Below are 18,753 nucleotides of genomic sequence, written 5' to 3'. Positions count from 1 at the left end.
GAGAACAGTGGATATCCTTGCACCCTCAAACTGGAACGTTATTCAAATAATACAGCATCTCAAAACCAAGATGCTTTTGCAATAACCTTCCCAGACAAGAAATAGTGGTTTTACTGCTTAATGTGACTGGACTTTTTTTCTCTATATATATTTTTTATATATATTAAAGTATGTATTATATATGCACATGCATACATATATATGCTTATATATGTAAAATGCAAATGCAGATTTATAATTTTAAAATAAGTTTGCATTCTAGATGTTTGTGCTTTACAATACTTATTTCCTATTGTGTGAGCACAGTTTGGCTCAGCAGATATCATCTACAAGTTTTGCTCCATTAATCCCACGATAGGTTACTCTGCTAGGTCGAACTAAGACCCCATGGTTCAGCTTACAAGTGAAATAGCGCTTTTCCCCCACAGAGCCATCATTCTTTCCCTTGGCACTTCTGAGTTCAAGTCCGAGCCACATCCCTGGTGCAAAGTCTGTAGGACCAATGTACCTGATGGTCCCCATTTCATTGGAGCTGGTCAGAAGAACCTGAAAGCCTTCATGCAGCTTCACTGGTCCCTCAGTGTTAGCTGTAGTGGTATTACTCCAGCTGCGCCGTAAGACAGAGCTCTTGGATCTAGTTAGGAAAGGAAAAAAAAAAAAAGTCTTGTTTCGACAAACCACCCAGGGCAAATTTGTAATTCAGTAAAGTGCATGGAAAAAAACTCAACTCCCATTTTAAAAAAAAATTGGGTTTGATCTCCTGGCACGAGCAAAACATGTAATAACATTAACAGGCTTGTACACATGGCGCTCTGAAATACTTGGAAATCAATTCCCTTTCACCTGATGCTAGGATCTACAACATTTGTTGTAAGTCATAGTATCGGTGAATAAGCAGTACAAAACATTTTATTTAGGGCTTGAAAGAGTTTAGCCAAAACAACTTTTAACATGCAAGGATCAGTCAGGACCACTGGACAAAGTGAAGTCCTTTAACAAGACCCTCTGAACTTCAAACAGCTGCGTGAAAATGTAAGAATTTGGCGAATATGCAGTGACAAACAATTGGAAAACATTTTTAATGCCAACCCAAATCCAAGGACCGTACTCCTGGATACCCACGGAAAAATAGTCTACTACTGGCCCATTTTGGAAGGAAAAAAAATGAACATGTGAAGGTCTAGATATTTTATATGCATAAAGATTTTCTTTTGAACAAGAAACAGTAAAGCTAACAGCCAGCCCACCCAAACATTTTAAACTCAAGACACTCACCTAACAAAGGACTTTCTTCTGTTTATCTCCTTTTGTGAAGATGCAGAAGTGGTGCTTAGACTGCGTCTAAAAACTAAGTGGAAAGGTTAATAAGCTGTGTAAGATTTCTTAAAAAAACCAAAACCTTTATGAATGCATATTCTTTGTGTTTTCTTTTATACTGCTTTCACTACATTTGCTACAGATTCTCCCCTCCCGTTTGGAAATTGATGAAACTGCTCATGAAAATATGTGTCCATAACATGTTGAAATTTTAGGAGGACGGAAATGAAATTAAACAAACCAAACGAGTAATTTGAAGCAGCCTTTTCACAAAAAGCTTAGGTAAGGAAAAAGAACTACTTCAAGTATCTCACAGAAGTTTTAGTAGTTTATTCCATATGGACCCTTCCCTACACTGATCCCTTCATCAATGTCAATTCAGATCAAGCAGCAGGTTCAATTTATGGTTAACTCCGATTAGAATGCAATACAGTAATAAGGAAAGAGCATCAACAATCTTAACTCTGACATAATTATTTCTGCCAGTACAGGGTTAATGACAACATAGTACTCCACAGTTCCTGCTGCAGGCTACATTTGTAGGAAGGGACCAGCCAGACTACTAGCTGGCGTTTGAGTTCCTTGAAAAAACATTGTTTTCTCAGAGAAGCGGGCTTTGTGCAGTAGGTTCTGGTTGTGGAATGGTAACCTGCAGTAGGCTACCTAAGCCAAACCACACTGTCTTTCTTACTCACTCTCCTACCTGGAAAAGTGTGATTTATTTTACTCGATGAAGTCTCTGTGAGAGAATCCAGAGAACCTGTTAGTCTGAAAAACAATAACACAATGAAGAAGTCATTTCAGCTCAACTCTGAACAAACCTACTGCTGGAGTCCTTCTTGTCAAATGTTGACTATGTTCCAATTCTTTCCCTCCTCCATCCACCCTCAAGAGACACTAACACTTCAGCTGCAATCAGGCTGGTATGTAAGAGGTGCCTGGAGCAAACTAGTTAGTTTGTTCAAGTTACCCGCCTTTTACTCAGGAAGAACATATGTAATTTTGAGGAAAGTTCTTCAACAGTTTGGCTGAGCTAGGACTTTCAGGGAAAGAAAAGCAAGAACATGTCTGACAGAGTAACTAGACACAAATAGAGGAGGAAAGAGCACAATATTCCTCAGATGTTCTTCCTGAAACCTAACAAAGAGACTACAAATAAAGTGGTGGGTGCTTTGGTTTCTCGGTGCTGTTAGCTGGAATGAGAATAGTATTTCCAGTCACGTCCAAGGGCAACTTCCTTTCATAATCAAATTTAGCTCAGCACATCAGGATTGGGTCATGAAAGTAAGGTTTAATGAACACAGACTGTATCAGAAATGGAGGCCCTGGAATGAAAATACTTGAAGTGGCTGCAAGAGAAAAAAGGGGGAGCTGCATTTCCAATGTATACAATGCTTTCAAAAAGCATCTCTGAAACCCACCAGGTTTTTAGTGGAGGTTACAAATTTCCATTCGCAGAAGAAAACATTTATTTCTTCCCTATCTGCTGCAAAACTTCATTTCCCACTGGAAACATATTAAGAAAGCATTTGGCAACACAAACATTGCAACAGCTTCAGCGCTTACCTCTGTACACGAGATGGTGGTGCAAATATACCGTATCTGGGAAGACAACTGAAGTACTGAACGCCTCCCACAGAACCATCATTCTTGCCATGAGGCTTGTCCAATTCAATTCCACACCAGAATCCTACATTTCAAAACAGTAAAACCATGGTATTTCGAACAAAACACCACAGGCTTTTCTTCATCTAGACAGTTGCTACAGTTGGCATTCACTCACATCAAGGAAAACAGTTGCTAGTTAGAAACTGTGTAGATAATTATAATATATATATTTTTATTATTATCTATGTAACTATGCAAATATTTGTCTCATAATAAACGTAAAGAGAATTATCTCAGCATTTTTATATGGTTTCGAGAAAATTATTGACATTTTAATTAATATAGAAAAGGTAAACCCTTTGCTATATATACTAAAGCCACTGTTACATTCCATAACATTCGGTTTGGCTATTTGACAGAAAGGAGAGGAAAGAAGAGCAGCCGTGGTTCTGGTTTCTCTCTTTAGTCCTCTGACCACATGGTTTATGCCTCATCTGAGATCATCAACAGTAAAATTAAAGTTTTGATATTGATTCATTCATTCTCTCCATCTAGCAAGTTATAATTAATACAAATTGCAAGGTTGGCTGTATGATATTGAGAGAAGGGTGTAAGAATGAGAACTGGCCAGCAATTTGTCTCTTACAGAACACTGAATAGGCATCAAGATGTTAATAAGCTTGATCATTCATAACCTGTGATAAATGTGAGCTAATTATGTAAAGGTGCTAAATTTCATACTCCATTAGCAGTCCTTATGCTATCCAGCCCCAAAAGATTCAAAATTTAATTCAAGTCACTTAGTACTAAGGCACTGGATAAAATGGTAATTCTAATTATCAGCTCAAGAAACGCAGGAATGACAGCTTATGAATTAGAAGGGCTCAGTACGTCAGAAGCTCTTCCCTTCCTGTTTTTAGAATTAAATAAAGATCTGCACTGCAGCAAAAGAAATAAAGTTTGGGTAACCTCCAGAGCTTTGATACATATTAAAATCGAAACTTAAAAATGCATCTGTTACATTTTCTATAAATTACGGGTTTTGCAAATGGTGAAAATTTGTCATCTTGCCATCCTCACTTCTTACAATACCATAGTTTTCTCAAAAAAATTTTGGTCCCTAATTTGGAGCGGAGAGGGAAGAGACTTACAGCTTTCTTATTTCAAACTTGTTACAGTGTATTGGGAAAACCAGTCCTTTTCTCATTGTTTACTTTGTAAGGAACATGAGGTAAGAGTGATCACATTAAAGGGTAGAATCAGTTAATTGCAGTATCTTAAGCAAGGACTCTCTACAATGAGATGGGGAAAAGGGCAAGAATGAAAAAAGTGTGTAGCTTGTACTACAATCTTGCATTCTGCCACTCTAACTTTTTTTTTAAAATATTGATGCCACCATGTGTCAAGACAGAGTACTGCCGCTTACACATCAATCAAATGGACCTTATTTAAACTGGGTATTCACACCAATACTTACCAACTATTTTTGCATTACTCTTGCATTAAGAAGGTTATAGGTAAGGACATCAAGAACATGGAATTTGGTTACAAAGAATGAGTATTCAGAAATTACTTTCTATAATTTAGAACAACTCACTTCTGTTAGAAAACACCTGGCTTCACAGCAATGTGGTTTTTATTAAAGGGGAAGGGAGGGAGGAGCTGGAAAGGAGAAGCATGAGAAAATGGTGGTAGAGTTTGGGGCTTTTTGAGATGCCTGTAACTTTTCATCTGTTCTGTGACCTAAAGGTTTGTTAGTTAAGATTTAAATGTTCAAAATTACCCTCCTAAAGATGCCAGAAGATAAGAATGAGAGAGGTATATGACATAAGACTGCCAATATTGCAAGAGATGAGCTTTGCCAAAAAGGCTTACTACAAAAAGTAAGAAGTAAAGGCATGTTATCTCAATAAACTATATACCACTTTGGAGACTAAACTGAGGATTTTCAGAAAGCTTTGTAACAATACCTACAATTTCAACATCAAAATATTTCTCTAATAAAGCCGTGTTAGTGGACAACTAAAAGTCATGTTTTAAACCATTATTTTTTCCTGGCAGTTGCACTTAAGCAAAAAATATTCAATGAAACATAGGGGAGAGAGACAGAACTTTGAAATAAACCAGTAAATTTAGAATTTTTTGGAGGGAGTGAGGAAAAAGATGGCGTTCTCTTAATGTTCATGTGCTCACACATAAGTGATCCTATATTGATTCTACAATATACACAAAGAGTATTGCAACTACCTGGTGCAAATTTTGTCATCCCACAAAATCTAACAGTGCCTGTTCTCTGTCCTACCACCAGTACTCTGTCTCCAACCTGAATTTCTCCTTCATCAAAAGGATTTTTCCTCGTAGCCGGAGAAGAGCTATACAACCCTGTTCAACAGAAGAACAAGATCTGGAATTAGTGACATTGTATCTTTAAAATTTAAGAGAGTCTTAGATACTGAGCAAACTGACTGGTAAATAAGAGTATATCTCTCTCTAACATAGCCTACTTTTAACACACGACAACCTGCCGCAAATTTTGCTTAGACAAAGAACTGCTTTGCAACAGCATGACAAAACTGTGGACTACAGCCTTTTCTCTACCATTGAAAGGTACAGTGACAACTATCAGAACACTTTTCCTCTTGAAGATGTTCTAAAAAACTTTTAAAAAAAGTTGCCAAACTTAAGTTCATGGTTAAACTACTTCCCAAGTGTCTGTCTTAAACTCTCTCAGATTCTGAAACAGCACAAGTAGTTCTACATAAGTACTCAACACAGTGGTAAACTCCCACTTGTGAGAAGAGACCTCGGTAAAACAGACCATACCGGCACTAATTTTAGATGAGGCAGAAGACACTCTAGTCACTGCCTTTTTATTGCTGCTCGTTGAGTTTCGCTTCTTGGAGTAACTCTGTTTGCCTTCCAAGGAGGTAGAAGAGGAAGAGCTGCTGTACCCAGGAAAACCTGAAAGACATAAATGGAAATAGTCCTTCAGAGATCATATTCGGAAAAGGACGGATTAAGCAGAAGGGACAGCTTCTGTAAGAAGGAAGTTACCTGTTCTCCATAGTGGGCAGAAAAGTAGAGAGACAAAATGAGAGGTTGTTAAGCAACATTTACACAAACACCTGTCAGGAGTGATATAGATGCATCTGACCCTGCCTTGGGCATAAGGTGATAGTTGAGTGCTGGAAGAGGTGTCCAAAAGCCCCTTCTTTATTACTCTACAAAAGTTCTTCTGAACAGTCCCAAGCATATTTATTAAAATATGGGAGCCTTAGTAATAAGGGATCATACCATCATACTTTCAGCATCCAGCCTATTAAAGATTTGATGAGAAGTGGAAGGAAGGTGATATTATGTGAGTGAATTATTGTCAGGATTAAAGCCTACCATATTCCATTACATACTGTATTAATACTAAAATCTGTACTATAAAATAAGAATGGGAAATAAATCACTTTTATCTCCATTTGCAAACCCTGATGTCTAAACTGTCCGGTAAGACTTATGTTCAGCTTTCCTCCTTTTCAAGGCTCACCCCAGTTCTCCCCTTTCCTAACCCTTTCTGCCCAAAATGAGGCAGCGTATGGCAAGACATACCTGCGCCTTGGTTTCTCAATGTGAAAAATTAAGATAATGTTGCTTATCAAACTTTTCCAGAATTCCAAGAGGCTTAATTCATTAGTTTTCGCAAAGCACCTTGATATCAACACAGGGTTAGTGCGTTCAATATAATTTAAGCCTCCAGTTTGGCAAAACAGTAAAGAACTGCAGAAAGGCAAATGCAGTAGGTCAAAGCAAAAACTTAAGTATCTGGGGACAGAAATCTGAAGGCACTGAAATACTGGCTGCTGCCGTGCTACAATGAAGAAAATGCAAATTACTAAATAAATGGTGACTAAACAGCCAAACATGAACTCCACGGCCAAGGTATAAACACACATGTGCGTTTGCAAACACAGACTGCAAGTCTGTATTTAGAAGTCAGTGCAGCGATGGATTCACTGGAGGTCAGACCACCTGGCACTTTCACATGAACGCAACAAGAGCTGCTGATGCAGCAATACAGAAACTAAACCAGTCATGGAGATGCTTCGTTCTGTGGGAGATCACAGAGTGGGAGAAGGAAGAGCAGAAGGGACTTCAGCAGGTCCTATAATCCATTCCTCTTCCATCAGGCAAAACAACTATTTGTTAGATAGCTCCTGACAGGAAAGTGTTTGACCTGTTCTTAAAAACCACCCATCAGGGAGATCTCAGGACTTCCTCAGCTATACATTTCACCACATAATTATCTGTACTGTTATAGGTTTTTTTCTCACACCTAATATAAAACCTAAATTACCACAGTTTTAGCTCAAGATTTCTTACTCTCCTTACACACACAGAATGGGTTATCCTGTTCTTTGTATTTGAAAGCTTCCCGGTTTAGCCTTTTAATCTTCCATCTTTTTAATCACACAATCACAAATTCAAACAGTCTTTTCTCCTAAATCATGTTTTGTACCTCCAGTTACTGTGGTATCTTCTCCAAACTCTCTCCAGTTGATTCACATCTTTTGTGAAACGCAGTGTCTAAAACTAGAGGCAGTGTTTTATCTGAGGCCTTACCTGTGCCAAGTAAAGCATTCAGGTCGCTTCGTCGGTCTCACAGCTGACACTCCTTTCTATACATTCCAGGATGTTCCCTTTTTGCAACAGCATGACATAGATGACTCACGTTTACCCTGTAGTACTCAATATGCCCATGGCCTTTTCTATAAAACTATGACCGGGCATGTCATTCCCAGGGTGTATTTATCTTTCTTCCAATTTGTTAAGGGGTGTTTTCTGGTGGGTTTGGAAGGGGAGGTGTGGGGGTGGGACAGGGGACGGGACATAAGGACATAATACTAAGCCAGGCAACTATCTGCCACACATCATCTGCATATTTCATGGAGAGACAATCTATCCCTAGTGTCAAAAAATTTGGAAAAAAACAAAAAAACACACCACAACAAAAACCTCCCCAAATTACCAGACTCAGCACAAACTCCAGGAAAACCCCAAGCTGAAATAGCCTTCCTGTTTGACAAACATTTGCTGACAGCTACTTTCTAAGTTGGATGTTGGATTTTCCTAAAGGTTCTGCACCTGTCATGGCAGCACCATCTAAAGCACTAGATCCCAAACTGAGGTTTCACTCCACATCAAAAAAATCCTGCAAAGCCTTTGGAGTCCTATTAATTGTGGGTATCATATTGTATCTGTCAAACTGAGACACTGTACTGCCAATTAGTTTCATTGTGTAACCAGAATCTGAAGAATAACCCATCAAGTGCCCTCCAAATGTTGGAAACTTCTGTCTACACAAGGTTTTTAGCTCACCTCTGAAAAAGTATATAGGACAGTGCTCAAATACCTTACACTAGTCTCTTCCTCACAACTGTTCACTGACAGAGGATATAAAAGATGCTTTTCTTCAAAAAGTGTATATTCAAAAGTCACACTTCAAATTATTTCAAAGAAATATTGACTTTACCAACACTTGTAGTATGATTTTATAGACAAAGCCTTAAAAAGGAGACACGATTTTTACAGTTTGTTAAAGACACCCCTGAAAGTGAGGTCCCTTGGTGTTTAAAATTCATCACACAACATACTGATGAAGTAGAAGTCACCATCCAATTCTGAAACTAGGTAATTGCTGAGAATGATTCATATGTAAAAGGAAATTTTTAAAAAGCTAGAGTTTCGTTTTTCATACACGAAGTTTGTTATTATGAATCTTCCATGAGACAGTGCCAGGGTTGTTAAATGCTGTTAGATGATAACGCTTTGTTGTACAAGCTTGAACACACAGATATAGGAGTGAATAAAAATTCCAACAGAATACATGCACAGCTCTTCATCAAAATTTAAGCAGTAGTGCTAAAGGGCAAAAGGTCTCCCTCTGAAACCTAAGAAGGTAAGATCTTTTACTAAGAGACAGCCTTCAGCTTTAAGGGCTTGTCTATATTCTTGTCCACGTATCTGGATAGAAGCTGTTACCAAACCAAGAGAGAATGCCAGCCAAACGCCGACACAAATTACTCCTAGTGAACTAGATGTGTACAGCCTGCTCGGGCCTTGAATACAGACAGGCAAGGCAACTTTTTTTCTATGGTGTAGATACAGGACTTTTGCAGAGGTAAGGCAGTAAAACCACCTCCTCTGCCCTATCCAATTTTTTTCCTCAAGATGTTAAAAAACAATTTAGTTACCGTCTTTTGCAGGTACAGTTTTTCCCCTGTTAGCAGCCATGACGTTGGTTTCAGAAGCACTGTCTTTTTTTGCCATATTTAGGCCTGTAAAAAGAATATATGCAATTAAACATACACATCCTAACAACGAACAATAATTTTACAGGAAAGTCATGTACACAAAAATTTGACAGATTTGCAGATTAGTGGATGCATTGATAAAACAGATAAAACTGTACAGTTCCTTTGACTCTTAATAATACAGAATTGTTTTGATGGATAAGTACATGTTAAGGGAGTTAACACATTAAAACAGTCCAAGCTATCATGCTAAACAATAAACAAATTGTCTGCAAAATACTAATGTTTATATTGAAGGTTGTTTTACTTAAATCTTTCAAATATTTACATCTATTATATATACAACATTCATTTTTATAGTACTTAAAGTATACTATTCACTAGTATTAATTTCACAATTTCTGCATTAAACATTACATGTAAAAGTTTTGAGAGAGATTTGAGACGAAATCTTCATTCAGTCTACAAATAATGAAGCGAGTATGCCAATACGATTTTTAAGAGCCTAACTCTTAGAGCAGCGATGTTGTAATATATGTATGAAGTAGTATTGCCAAGTAAATTATAACCTGTGAACAGTCTTTTTGCATTTCTGACAGTTTCCTACCATAACTCAATGAAGAACAAGCTTATCTATGAGTTATCCCCTCCCTGTTAAGAAAGAAAAAAAATCACATCTTTTTTATTTAACTACATTTCTCATCTTAATTCAGCTACAGGGACTGAACTAGTTTGCAAATGTAATATATTTTCCAAAATTTTATGGCTTAGCCATTAAGGCATCAGATCAAAAAACTAGTGTTTGTGACTGATAACACATTTCTCAATTTCATCACAGTAATCCCTTTTCTAAAAACTTGAAGACCTCTTATCATCAATCCAATGGGTTACCTTAATCCAGGAGAAACAAATCAAATTTGAAAATCTCTCTACAGTATTATATTTTACTTTGCTGCTTATAACTTTATCTACAGAAAGCATATTAATTTTTCTTGGATCATTACAAACCAGTGTATTGCAGGAATGAAGTTGAAGGGAAAGAAATGTAATCCGGTGATGCAGGTAAAGCCTGAAAAACAAAGTTCTGCCTCTGCAGCTTTATTCAGCTACAGGGACTGAACTGGTTTGCAAATGTACTGTATTTTCCAAAATGTTATGGTTTTGCCATTAAGACATCGGATCAAACTCCACCCAATGAATCAGCCAGGCACATTAATTCCAATGGACCTTTCAACACAAGAACATCTTACAAACAGCAGCTCCCAGATTGCAGGTAGTGGATGTGAGCTCTGTCGGGCAGATGATACATAACTCACTCTGATTTTTACCTTAAAGTAAGTATCAAATGCTTAAAATTTACAAAGATACAAATGCACCTTTATGACAGAAAAGACGGTTTATGACTGAACTGTCTGTGACAAAGGAAACAGTCCTTTCCATTACAGTTTAATGAGTTACAAACAGTTCACAACAAACTGAAGCAAACATTGAAAAATACTTAACAGAAAAAGTCAGCTTAGATCTGCTCCTGAGCAATACTCCTAACAAACTGATTATTCTGAGGAGCTTTTTATGCAGGATGTCCATTTATAAATAGCTTAAATCGTGTGCTAATTGTAAATACACATAATTAGGGCTTACTTCCCCCTCAATCTATATAGAGAATAGTTACATAAATCATCCAAAATGCTGCCAAGAAGCATCTCTACTACCAGCCTGGCACATTGTTTCTATGCCCTGCTTATTACTGGTAAAGAGCAGAGCGTTTTAGGGTGCTTGGATAAATTTAATGAGAATGTATGCATATCTTCTGTCCCTTAAGCTGTGCTGCCTTAGCATGAGTCACCCAAACAGGGTTCAAAAGGCAAAAGAAATGTTAATGTAATATATTTAATGGCATCATTATGTAGCCAGCCAGATACAGGGACAGATTAGGCACAGTGGGCACAGTACACAGCAGGGAAGGGTCTGTACTCCAAACACCTTGGAACCTAGACAGACAGAAAAGGAGCAGCATCCTTACCTCACTACGAGGGAACTTACACAGAAGGATCACAGAATCATTAAGGCTGGGAAAGACCTTTAAGATCATCAAGTCCAACCATCAACCCAACACCACCATGCCCACTAAACCATGTCCTGAAGTGCCATGTCTACACGTCTTTTGAATCCCTCCAGTGATGGTGACTCCATCACCTCCCTGGGCAGCCTGTTCCAATGCTTGACCACTCTCTCAGTAAAGACATTTTACCTAATATCCAATCTAAACCTCCCCTGGTGCAACTTGAGGCCGTTTCCTCTCATTTTATTATTAGTGACTTGGGAGAAGAGACCAATACCCATGTCGCCACAACCCCCTTTCACGTAGTTGTAGAGAGCAATGAGGTCTTCCACTCAGCCCCCTCTTCTCCAGACTGAACAGGCCCAGTTCCCTTAGCCGCTCCTTAGAAGACTTGTTCTCCAGACCCCTCACCAGCTTCGTTGCCCTTCTCTGGACATGTTCCAACCCCTCAATGTCCTTTTTGCAGTGAGGGGCCCAAAACTGAACACAGTACTCAAGGTGCAGCCTCACCAGTGCCGAGTACAGGGGCACGATCACTTCCCCGCTCCCGCTGGCCACACTATTCCTGATACAGGCCAGGACACTGTTGGCCTTCTTGGCCACCTGGGCACACTGCCGGCTCATGTTCAGCCAGCTGTCAACCAGCACCCCCAGGTTCCTTTCCACCGGGCAGCTCTCCAGCCGCTCCTCCCCAAGTCTGTAGCGTTGCATGGGGTTATTGTGACCCAGGTGCAGGACCCAGCACTTGGCCTTATTAAACCTCATACAGTTCACCTCAGCCCATCGATCCAGCCTGTTGATTAAGTAATTTGAATAAGTTACTAAAAGACTAAGCCAGAGCCAGGACTGAGCCTGTACCTCCAGTCAGTAGACCAAGGCCATATTACAAGGACATCCTTTCTCTCCTAATTTGCCTCTGGTTTTACTCAAATAACTTAATGAGCAAGTAAAACACAATCAGTTAAAAAACACAATAGTTCAGTTAAAACTGAATAGTTCAGTTAAAAATCAGTTAAACACAATATAAACCACAATCAGTTCCTTGATCATTTGCCAGAAAATAAATTAAATTTCTTCAATTTCTATACATAAAGGTGTATATAGATTAGTTTCCAGATTTTCACTGATTTCCGTGAGATGTTTCAAGTTACCCAGGAAGATCTTATGAACGAAAATGAAATCACATTAAGTTTAGACATTTAACTGATATCACAGCCAACTAGAAATTACTTCAAAGGCTTGAGAATAAGTGCTGTGGTGAAGGTTTTGGGGTTTTTTTGATAAGAGTATATAAAGACCTCTACCAGTACATCAGATCGCTATAATCACTATGCAACTACACACAACGCCCTTCCAGCACTAGTTAAAGGCTACTGAATTTCGAAGAATGAGAACACGTAGTTAATAAATATCACCTTCTCATCCCAAGGGATGAACTAATTCCAAACAAGTATTTTAATACCAAGATTTACATGATTGGTGCTAATTCTTGAAAATTAGTATCTCAATCCTGTCTCAACATACAAGAAAATACTCACCAGAATTCACTTTGGAAGTTATATGCGTCACATCTATTTTCCTGGATTTGACCAAAGGTGAAGACCGCATGGAAGAACTTCGTATAGAGCCTTTTTTGTGATCAGAAGCCTTGCTTATTTTAGAAAGAGGCGCAAAGATACCTGGAGAGAAAATTGTATGTGCCAAAAAAGAACCAGGAGTAATATTAATGCAACAAAACTTTTTTTTTTCCAGTCACGATCATGTCTTGCTATGCTGTCAAAGCACTCATAGGGTAGGAAGGACTAGCTCAAATGAACAGTGAAACCAAAAGACTTATCAAGCAACTTGAACAGAGTAATTCAGGAAGTCAGCAAAACTATTGATTGGAACCTTTGTCCTAATGGTAACACTCAGTCTCCAGTGTTACAAAAGGCAAGACTTTGTATATCATGACTGTCCATGAAATATCTATTAAAATACCTCAAGCTGGAAGCTAGAAAAAAAGAACTACAGGCCTGAATCTCTTAAAAAGGAAGGCAAAGCAGGTAAAGAAATATGGCCATTATTGTTACAACACAAACCAATAGCTTCAACAATATAAACTGAAAACCAGGAAAGATTATTATCTCACAGTTTCAAAGAAATAACCAGAAATTTTGACTGGTTGGTTGTTTCAGTGGTTTTGCAAATAGTTGGGGCCAAAGCACTAGGAACAGTTAAAAGGATCAATAAAACAAACAAAGCACTAAAGAAAAGCAACAGAATTTATCTGCTTTTATTCTCCCAAAAGGTTCGTATCTTCCAACACTTTTTTTAAAATTCAGGTTTTAAAAAAAAGTAAGAAAAAAAATTAAAGGCTATACCACATTTCGGTGCACACTTGAAGTACTGGACTTTTCCAACACTTCCGTTGTTCTTTCCTTCTGGTTCATCCAGCTCTATGCCAGCCCACTGGCCACTGGCAAATTCCGTTGTGCCACAAAATCTTAAAGTACCAACCTAAGGAAAAAAGCATCAACACAGACAGAACGACTTTGTTAAACGAGTATTGTTTACGAGAACATAGTATATTATGAAGGAGACAGCAAGTCATCCCCAAGTTTTTGATCAGAACAGAGAAATACAAATGTAAGAGTCTCCCTTGATTATTGACATTCCTATTTTTCAATGCCAGCCAGTGCATTTTCCAAAATGTATGAGTCTTTCTGCGTGTATTTTTTATTAAACAAAAGCAGTGGTCATTGACAGATCTCATAACAGACAAGAAGTAGACAGTAAGCACCACTGTACAATAGAACTCCAAATCGGCAAGGTACAGGAGTGTATGCCTAACAAAAAGTTTTACTTTCAGTGTCTTCCACACCAATAGTCCCAGAATCATGGCTAGGTATCTTGCTGAATTAGAGATTCCATGGAAATACTAGACAAAAAATTCGATAAATATATTTCTGTGTGTATAAATATGTATACATTTAATTATGTGTATATATATTGCAAAAGCAAAGGATAAACTTCAGAGCACACTTAATTTTTTTCTTTGGAAAAAATTCTTACGTCTTTTATTCCCTCATTATTATTAAACAAAATTTAAAAAGCCAGCAAGTGTTATAACTTTTTTTTTTTTTTCTATTTCTATATATACACTATATACTATGTGGACTCTGAGCAGGTAAGTATATCAAGTATATCAAGACAGACCAGTCTTGCTGGTGGACCTCAGTCTCCACAAATATGCAATATAAGCTCACACACTTCAATCAAATGAGGGAGGAATAACAGAGAAGCATTTAACACTGATTTAAATTCTTATTTATATTTGATTTTTAAATTAGTTTTAGTAAGAAAAACCTTTGATCTTTCAGTTGCTCAGTTTTTATTCTCTCTTATGACCTTAATACTATTAGTTCACTTTTTTCTATGACTTCACTGTCTAAACCAGCCCTCAGAGAGTAGACAGACTCCCCAAAAAATCCCCCTTTTTTTTTCTTTACTATAAAACCTCCCAGATACTCTTTCTTAATGTTCTGTAAAGAAATAAACGTGACCCAGAGCCTATTCTTCTTTTACTCTGAAGATCTCCTTTAAACTTGATTGTTACAGGCAGGTACATCCACGCTAATCTAGACTCAGACTTTTTAGGTACCAACCCAGAGATCAAGTTCAGCTGGAGGAAGCTTGCCCAAGCAGCCTAGCAGATTCCTCCACTCTCCAGGCACCAGCCAAAGGACACATACCAAGCAGAGGGAAGCGACTAGCATCTTAAACTGGAGGTGGAGATGGCAAAACGGAGGCTCCAATTTTGCGCAAGCCCTAGGACTTGCGCAGGCAAGGAGCAGAGGACATCTCGCATGTGAGAAATATGGCAGAAACAGGAGAAAAGTTTTCTTCCAGCTACTGGTTTCCCTGCACTCACATTTCATTGAGCGTCCATTCAGATAACACATAATCTAGCAAAGCATGAGCTGGTGAAGCTGGGGGACCCCAAATCATGTACACATAAACACATGCTTACACAGCCTCCTATACTGTAAGGCAACTAGAATGACAGGTACAGTAATCAAGAGACGAATCCGTTTCCCCTCTGGCATCTACTGTGCTTGGCTTTCAAGCTTTATTAAAGCTGACGTGTGAGGAGACTGCAGAAGCAGGAAGGAGAAAGGAATCCATAAACACTGCTCATAAAAATGCTGTCTTTCCAGTGCCCTCATCCCAGCTTCCATATTCTAGAAATGACAACTGGTCCAAGAGGAGGTTAAGAACTGGGCACCATTTTCATCATCCTGTTCTCACTTTTGCTCCACCCTGCACACGTTCATGAGTATCAAGGGAGAGGGAAAGACACAGCTGAGATCATTTACTCCATTCAGCCAAATGGAGAAAGCAGATGGGAAATGATGCGGGAGTAATGCAGAACAGCTCCTTGCACACAAAGAAAGGAAGGGAGGAAAGCAGACGTGGAGAAGGAAGACCAAATAGCACAATCATATTCCTCCTTCCCACCTGCCATATGACAGCTTTGTCTCTCTTAAAAAAAGCTGGCTGGAAAGCCCTGCTGGCCTTTGGCAGCAGAAAACCAGCTTCCAACTACTTCTTAAAAAACACTGTAATAGCATACTCAATTAAAAAAGTAACCAAACCCAGGAAGCTTTATCCACACACACGAAGCATGCTACAGTACAAACAGTTCTATGGGCCTTGCTTGGCGGAAAGACATACAAGAGGACCGATTTCTTCCGGTTTTTGCTATAAAGCCTCCATTAACTTGCCGTTACATTATCTCTCCTTGCTTTCACTGTGCAATGGCTTTCTGTAAAAGAAACTTCCATGAACTTCTTCCTGTCTTCCTGTCTTTAAAGAATAAGCGGCTTCCTGTATGGACTTCAGCTTAAAATGCCCTCTGCATAGCTAGTGATTCCTTCACTTTTCCTGACCCATTTTCAAGAATACACCAAATGAAAATACAAGAATGGAAGCTACTTTGCACTGTTGGTGGGGTTCACTTTAACTCACTTCAGTTGTGATAATTACAAATCTGAAGTTATACTAGAAAAATTATTAAAGGTAAAGCTATTAAAAAATAATATTTTGCTTACAAATGCCTTCAACATTTACCAGAAAAATATTTGAAATCTTTAAGAGTTCTAGCACTCTTAAATCATTTCAGAGTCCTTGCTATCAGAGCAAATAAAAGGTCTGAATACTAACTGCAATATCAATGTTACATTTTTCAAATACATTTTTTAAAAGGTAGCTTCTTAAAAGCTATACACCTTCCAGCTGGACCAGCATTAGCTACATTCTTATAGTTCCATAGAAACATGTAATAACCCCATTGGCACAGCACTGCTTCAAAGATTTTAGCTGCATTGCACCAGTGAAATTGGGTTACTACAGGCTACGCAGAATTAAAGATTTCTTTTACCACCTTCTGGAAACTATCAGGGGTAATTCACAAACGCATACTCATAACTGAAAGCTGGGCAACTCACAACGTAATCTGTACATTTTACCATCATTTTGATGCGACACCAAAAATGTTAATAAAAGCTGAGCCATGCTGATGTACTATAGGAGACTGTTAAAAAACTGTTTACAGATACAAAATGCAGACTGTGCCTGTCAAAACAACTTTTCATAGTAGTGACTTTAACACATAACTGTTCAGCTTACTACTTTCTGTAACCAGATCCTTACTGCCATCCAGAATTCATACCTTCCAGAAAGTTTTAGACCCTCAAATTTGAGGTATGTCTCCAAAGGGGTAAATAAATTGACTGTCCAGAAATTGTGAGGGTAGCATCGGGTTGTTCATCATACCTTCTGTCCTGCAATAACAACACGATCTCCCAGTTTCAGGCCAAGTGATAAAAGCATGGCCTTGCCTGTGACATGGTCATAGTTTGGAATCATGGCTTTTGAGATGTCACATGAGAGAGGCACTGCATCCAGCAGTATCTGCTTGATTTCTTTTGCACTGGCCGCTGCATCTGCCATTTCCAGTGGCATATCTACTGGATCAGGAACCACATCTGCTGGGATCTGCCCTTTGTCATTCTGTAGAAACATAACATAGCACAGGATTTAATGTTGTGAAAAGGTAAACCTGATCAGGCAAAACCACAGCAGTTTATGAAGTTTTTAATCCTCTTCATTAGATATTTTTCCTAGAATATAAACAACACATCCACATTTTCAAATAAAATGCCAGAACATCCTTAGATATATTAACTAGCATTTACAGTGTCTTATCTTAAAAAGTGCTAAGTTACCAAAATTTTCAATCTTAAGAACATTATTAGTACTCAGAACACATGAACAAAAGACCTGTATGCACCTGTGTACCGAAGAAGATTTAGGAAAGTAAGCAAGAAGTCTGGTCTGTAATGCAAATACTGTAAAGCTAACGCCTCACAAAGAATTTATCTTTACCCAGTGTATAGTTCACTCCTTGGTGAGGCTTATTCCAAATGTAAGATAGAATTTAATTAATATATGTTGTATGTATAGAATACACAAAGTTGGTGTCTCACATAAATACTTGAATAAATCTGTTCAGGTTTACTTAGATATAGACTATTCCCCGAGAGATGAATTAAGGACAGACTCCTTTCCAAACACTTCCCATTCCCAGAGAGCAGTGACTGTGACTCCCCATATGTTCCATGTGGCCAGAGTTGTTGGAGTACCAGCTCACCTGGAGTTAACCTTAACTCAAGGCCAGTTGGCCAGACAGCAAGTACACTGTTGGGCGGTCAGGCTGCTACAATGGCAAGTTCTACCCATGCTTTCTTCAGCAAAAGCATTAGTAATGGATCTTCACCTATCTGTCAATTTTCACAAAGTCTGTGGAAACATAATTATTTTAGTCTTCCAAATTTGCCTCAACTGAGCACCTGGACTCAGAAATTACCAGAAGCTCAAAGAGTGAATGATGCAGAGCAAGACTGTATTTGCTTTGTTTCCTTAAAAACCAGACTAAAACCTCAGTCTTCTCTAGGCCCCCTATAAACCTCCCTGTCTCAACTCTAGAAAACTATAATCCTTACTCAGTATTTACACTCTGCTGTCCTCATATAAGCAAACTCTACACACTGTCTCTGGTCAGAATTTTATTGTGGGATTCAAGACTTAAACACCTACCATTCCTTAAAAATCTACAGTCATTATTTAAAAAAAAGGTCAGCCCCATTCAAGTCACAGTACCTTAAAAACAAGATATAGCGGTTAAGGTTGAGCGGGGAATTTGAGTTTTTAGACATCACGTTAGTGATTGTTTCAGTCAGATCAGTCTTGCAATTCAGCCCACCAGGTGCCCTGCAAACCTTTGTGTCAACACAAAGCAGAGGGCAGAGCAGAAGCAAGAAGGCAAAAGTGGGCGCAGCGGCATGAGATTGCTTTTCTCAAGTGCAGAAAAGGTACAGAAAAACTGTACCTTTCCTTTGTGAGCAGGTAATGGGGCAAAGG

The 18,753-nt window shown here is 38.5% G+C and overlaps 1 protein-coding gene across 1 annotated transcript; it reads right to left on the bottom strand.

Moving 5' to 3' along the window:
* Positions 1 to 312: 312 nt before the first annotated feature.
* Positions 313 to 17,343, bottom strand: CLIP4 (CAP-GLY domain containing linker protein family, member 4; the record flags this gene model as incomplete). Its single annotated transcript, XM_010293907.1, has 10 exons — positions 313 to 634; positions 1,276 to 1,348; positions 2,021 to 2,085; positions 2,884 to 3,007; positions 5,173 to 5,307; positions 5,749 to 5,886; positions 9,168 to 9,251; positions 12,828 to 12,968; positions 13,653 to 13,788; positions 17,107 to 17,343. Coding segments are annotated over 10 exons (1,455 nt in total), but the record flags the coding sequence as incomplete, so codon positions are not given.
* Positions 17,344 to 18,753: the final 1,410 nt, after the last annotated feature.

The sequence above is a fragment of the Phaethon lepturus genome, unplaced genomic scaffold (assembly GCF_000687285.1).
Source record: "Phaethon lepturus isolate BGI_N335 unplaced genomic scaffold, ASM68728v1 scaffold9139, whole genome shotgun sequence".
Classification (NCBI taxonomy): Eukaryota; Metazoa; Chordata; class Aves; order Phaethontiformes; family Phaethontidae; genus Phaethon; species Phaethon lepturus.
The sequence above is the reverse complement of the archived record's forward strand: the minus strand, read 5'-3'. Positions and strand labels throughout refer to the sequence as shown.